The sequence below is a fragment of the Nerophis lumbriciformis genome, linkage group LG11 (genome assembly GCF_033978685.3).
Source record: "Nerophis lumbriciformis linkage group LG11, RoL_Nlum_v2.1, whole genome shotgun sequence".
Taxonomy (NCBI): Eukaryota; Metazoa; Chordata; class Actinopteri; order Syngnathiformes; family Syngnathidae; genus Nerophis; species Nerophis lumbriciformis.
In genome coordinates, this window is record NC_084558.2 from 22,033,328 (window position 1) to 22,039,000 (window position 5,673).

Genomic DNA, 5,673 nt, shown 5'->3' on the forward strand with positions numbered 1-5,673 from the left:
CTTTTGTGAGTGCCACACAGCAATGCTTCATCAGAGAGGGTGTTCAGCATGGTTAGAAAAATAGTGACAGAGAATAGAACAAGGATGGACAATTCAACCCTTAACTCAACAAGTATATGTGTAAATAAATGAACACTGAAATAAATATATATTTATAGCTAGAATTCACTGAAAGTCAAGTATTTCATATATATATATATATATATATATATATATATATATATATATATATATATATATATAGGGCAGCACGGTGGGAGAGGGGTTAGTGCGTCTGCCTTACAATACAAAGGTGCCGAGTAGTCTGGGGTTCAATCCCAGGCTAGGGATCTTTCTGTGTGGAGTTTGCATGTTCTCCCCGTGACTGCGTGGGTTCCCTCCGGGTACTCCGGCTTCCTCCCACCTCCAAAGACATGCACCTGGGGATAGGTTGATTGGCAACACCAAATGGTCCCTAGTGTGTGAATGTGAGTGTGAATGTTGTCTGTCTATCTGTGTTGGCCCTGCGATGAGGTGGCGACTTGTCCAGGGTGTACCCCGCCTTCCGCCCGATTGTAGCTGAGATAGGCTCCAGCGCCCCCCGCGACCCCGAAGGGAATAAGCGGTAGAAAATGGATGGATGGATGGACCTTTGACAGATCTATTTTTCTAAAAGGGACAAAGGTTTTTACACATAACCAATCAAAATGGGTGTCAAATACTTCCAGTATTTCCCTTAATCGCATATAAGTATTTTTATATTCAAAAATTATTTATTTTTTTGACATTCTGAATTACTTATTTGATTCATGTAAATATAAAAAGTATTTTAATGACTTGCGTTTTTTTCCTAGGTGTGCGACAGCAAAGTGTCAGTCCACGTCATTGAGGGTGACCATCACACGTTTTTGAAAGGAGAGGGCTTGGAATCCATCGTCAGCATCGTTCACAGCTCACTGGCTGAGCCCAGAGTCACAGCAAGGGAGGGTTAATACATACTCACACCCCCACACACCTGTGTCCCACTTTCAAAACATTCCCAAAAACCAATCTGTATTTAGAAAGTATTTGTTTTGCTTCATTTAATTGCGGAAAGAGTCTTGCACACTCTGTTTATATGTTTACAATTTGTGCCATTTTGCCTGTTTGTTTAAATGTACCTCCTTAGCTATTTTGGTTAAACACATTCGCGCTCCTCCTCTGCAGTATATCAACTCTTTTTAATTGTACTCCTTTGGATCAATTGTGTGCTGCCAACACAGACATATGAACTAAGACTACGTTTGTTTACGTTTGCGGTAAAATTGCGAAGTTAAAATAAGTTCCATAACGAACCATTAACAACGTAATGCAGGGGTAGTGAAAGTGTGACTGTTTTTATAGGTCCATTGCACATTCTAAAAATCAAAATGAACAATATCCACATCAGAACTAAACGAAGGATTAGAGCCTCACCCAAAAGAGAAAAAAATTACTTAAATTGGATTGGTTTCAGTGTTTTATATACAAAAGGGGAACATCAAAGTCACCCACAATTCCTTCAATTTTTCACTTTTTGGTGGAAAAGGTTTAAACACCTGATGTAATGCAGGTAGATAATTCACAATTAATATATTGACGCACATCTTTCTTATTTACCATTTGTATGCGTTTCCCCTTGACTAGTTTCCCATGACAATACAGGGTATTATTGAGATAATCACAATGACATGAGCAAAGTAATTCATTATAGTAAATAATTAGTGGGTTGTTGACAGCAGCGCTAAAATCCTGCTCGTGCTTTGTCAGTATTCTCCCAAAAGCAGAGTGGGATGCTGTGAAATCATTTAAACAATTTTACATTCAAATTATTTGTTGACTTGCGATCTGATGAGTTGTAATGAGGATCGTGTTCAACCAGCTTTTCTTTTTTTTTACTAAAATTGTCTCCTCAGTGAGTTGACAATGTATATGTTAATAGTGCGATTAATGAAAAACTTCTGTGTCTTAAATGGAATAGTTCACTCAGTAAACTCCTTACTGTGTACTTAGTACTTGAGGGTGCACATTTTGACAGTTTAGTGCTGTCGTAGTGCGCTCATTCGTAGTATTCGCCCTCTTCTTCTCTTTTCTCTCCGTTTCAATTGTGAATTGGAAGCACTCAAGTCCCTGACGGAAGTATTCCATTAAAGATACGGCCTTAGTGTTGCTGCGAATAACAAGTAGGAATGAAAGTTGTCTATGATGCTAACCCCTGTTGTATGCAGACCTTTAATAGCCCCTGTTGAGTTTGAGGGTTTACTGTGAACTGGGATCGCTGCTGTTTCTGTCTGACTTTTAACCATGTCAGCGCCTGCAGATGACAGTCTGCTCCCCGCATGCAACAGCTGACCTAATCTCTGAGACGCGCACGCTTGTCAATGAAGTGTTAGGTGACTGGAGCAGAGAGCATGTAGTGCATTGAAGACCGTACATATTGCAGCTAATAAAAGGCTCTAACTACATATTCTGAGACTGACTTTACTTTACCCAACCAAGTTGGTTCTGTCGATTATTATTATTGTTTTTTTATTTTATTTTTTTACCCAAGATGGCGCCACTGCTGTCATCCTTTTGTGTTCCTGATGTTTCCTTCTTGTTTTCATGTGGGGTTTTGCCTTTTGGTTGGGGACCCTTTGGGACTGTGTGACAAGGGGTGGTACTTTAGTGACTTCTGCGTTGCTTTTTTTGGGAACTTCTGGATCTGCCTCCCGGGAGCCTTTTGGCCATGGAAACCAGCTGCTGGGTCTCTGCCACACCAGAGTCCGTTTGGAGAGACTGGGGGAGATGCGGATGAAGAGACAGGGCTGCGGAGCTGGTGCTGATTCGTCGGGACGGACAAGCTTCACAGTGTCTTGGCTGAATGAGCAGGTATCAGACACCTCGGTCTCCTTGGACGCATCCGCGTTCATCCATGCGGACTGGACACTGGCCGAGAGTTGGTGGGTGGCAGAGGGTGGAGTCTGCTATCTTGGTTGCTTTGTTGGGTCTGCTCCTGTCTCTGGCCATGCTGCCCCCACCCCAGCAGATGATGGCGTGGAACACTGCAGAGGCCACCACAGTGTATATGTTTGTTTTTGTTGTTGTTTTACTTTTGTGGCTGTGTGTAGAAGTGGTTGGTTGCATCAGCTCTGCTCTTTTAATGTCTTTAATGTCCTTTGTGGTCTTTGATGTTTCCCTCTCACACACATGTTTATGTGCTATGGCTAGGAGGTTTTTTTTCTTCCTTGGCCTCAGTCTGGACCTCCTCTCCAGGGACCCAAAGCTTAGACTTTTTTTTTTTCTCAACCCCCACCCCCCTGTCTCCCTGTAATGTTTGTCTGCTCTTGAATAGGACTGTGCTGAAAATCTTAATTTAAATAAATAAATAATAATGATAAATGGGTTATACTTGTATAGCGCTTTTCTACCTTCAAGGTACTCAAAGCGCTTTGACAGTATTTCCACGTTCACCCATTCACACACACATTCACACACTGATGGCGGGAGCTGCCATGCAAGGCGCTAACCAGCAGCCATCAGGAGCAAGGGGTGAAGTGTCTTGCCCAAGGACACAACGGATGTGACTAGGATGGTAGAAGGTGGGGATTGAACCCCAGTAACCAGCAACCCTCCGATTGCTGGCACGGCCACTCTACCAACTTCGGATACGTGAATGTCTCGTAAAGTCATTTGCTGTAAAATGTGTCACTGTTAAATTCACAGCAAATTACGGGCTGATAATGGCATTGCTTTCATAGAAATATTTACAGAAATTGACCGTGACTGCAGAGGTGTGATTTTATGATGAATTGAAAGAAATGCATTTAGGTAATTAAAACACAAAGTGCTTTACAGACTTCAAAACAATGCTTCGATGATCCACTTTTCCCATCATCAATTACACACACTCGCACAAATGAATGCATGTCTGAGTACAGAGGAGCCAGGTGAAGAAACACCATCGTTCCCAATTGTAATTTGATTTTTAGTACACTCTGCATTCTGCCACTTTCGTACGTACGGTCCCCTTAAGAGACAAAATCGGTTTGAATTTGTGAAATAAATTACCTAATTGGTGTGAAATACAAGGATGTTGTATTTTTTTTACAGTCATCTGTTGTAATGTTGCAGTACATTTTGATTATAGAGTATTTTACTGTGAAAAAAATGGTTAAATTCTGGTATTTGTTACATAAAGAAGCATTTGAAATGTGATATTTGACCAAATGGGCGTTGAAGACAGCTAGCTACGTTTTAAATCGGATATTTCCTAAACGGATGCTGTCTCCCTAGATGCAAGGATGAACCAAATCCTCTGATGCAAACACACAAAACAGGATGCTGTCGGCCGCAACTAATCCAAAATAATGTTAGGAGTCGGTAGGGGAAACTGTCCTTGGCCCTGGAGGTTTGGCTGTCGAGATCTGCTCGGGGCGTGTTTGGGGTTCAAAGGTGCTGCAGTGGACATTAATCACACCCATATGGGACCAAGCTATCCCTTTTGGAGGGATATGAGTTGCTGTCTACAGGTGACAGCTGAACCCCACCCGCCTCCTAGTTGTTCCCCAATACCTTACAAGACCATACCCTGTGACTGTCCAACTTCCTTAGACCCCACTGAGGCCCCTACTGCCAGCTGCTGATGCTGAGAGAGAGTCTGGGGGACCTTTGTCTGCTGTGCAGAGGGCCTCTCTCTTTTTGTGGTATCAACAGCTGGTGAGTACATCCCGAGACACCTCAGCATTGGCACGGCATGCTCGTGTGTTAACCCTTTTTTCATCATAGTCCAAAGCAAGGGGCGTCCAAACTTTGGCCTGCGAGACATAAGTTTAACAATAAAATTGTTCTCCTTCCAACATGTTTATGCCTAAATTTACTGCTTGGGTCTCAGTGGCCTTGTGGTTAGAGTGTCCGCCCTGAGATCGGTAGGTTGTGAGTTCAAACCCCGGCCGAGTCATACCAAAGACTATAAGAATGGGACCCTTTACCTCCCTGCCTGATACTCGGCATCAAGGGTTAAATCACCAAAAAATTATTCCTGGGCGCGGCACCACTGCTGCCCAATGCTCCCCTCACCTCCAAGGGGTTGAAGAAGGGGATGGGTCAAATGCAGAGGACACATTTCACCACACCTAGTGTGTGTGTGACAATCATTGGTATTTTAACTTAAACAAAACGCAATTTTTTTTCCTAAACAGTGCACCCTGCGGCTTATAAAACTGTGCGGCTAATATATGTATTTTTCTTCGCTGAAGGCAATAAAAAGTTTTCAAAATAAACAAAAAAAAGAAGCAATGAGAAGGTGTTTTATTGTTTGTGCTATGGCGCCATCTTTTGGACGAGTTTGGCACTGCAGTTGCTGCTGTCCTTTCATTTTAGCGGTAGTGCCTTTTTTCCCTGCTTTTCAGTCCTCCATAGCCAACCATAGCGTTACTACTCTTACAGATTCTTCATTAATCACTCCAAGCAACATTTGTAAGATTTACAATAAAACTGTTTGTACTTACTAAATTGTCCCATGTGTGATGTCTGGAGGAGTGTTTTCATGCATTTTATTTGTACCTGCTATTGTAATAATCAAGTGCCATTGTTAGCACTAACTAATATGCTAACACGTTGTATGAGTTTGTTAGTATTATTAACTTACAATAGCATTCCTTTTTGTATTGTTTCAGTTTCACAAATCCATCCATC

General features: G+C 42.2%; 1 protein-coding gene across 1 annotated transcript in view; it reads left to right on the forward strand.

Annotated features, from left to right (window-relative positions):
* Positions 1–2,462, forward strand: part of fasn (fatty acid synthase) — an 88,042-nt gene extending 85,580 nt beyond the window's left edge. Inside the window, exon 42 of the mRNA XM_061967060.2 lies at positions 834–2,462. Within this exon, the coding sequence (XP_061823044.1) occupies positions 834–971 (138 nt within the window). The 3' untranslated portion in view covers positions 972–2,462. The remainder of the gene's footprint in view (positions 1–833) is intronic.
* Positions 2,463–5,673: the final 3,211 nt, after the last annotated feature.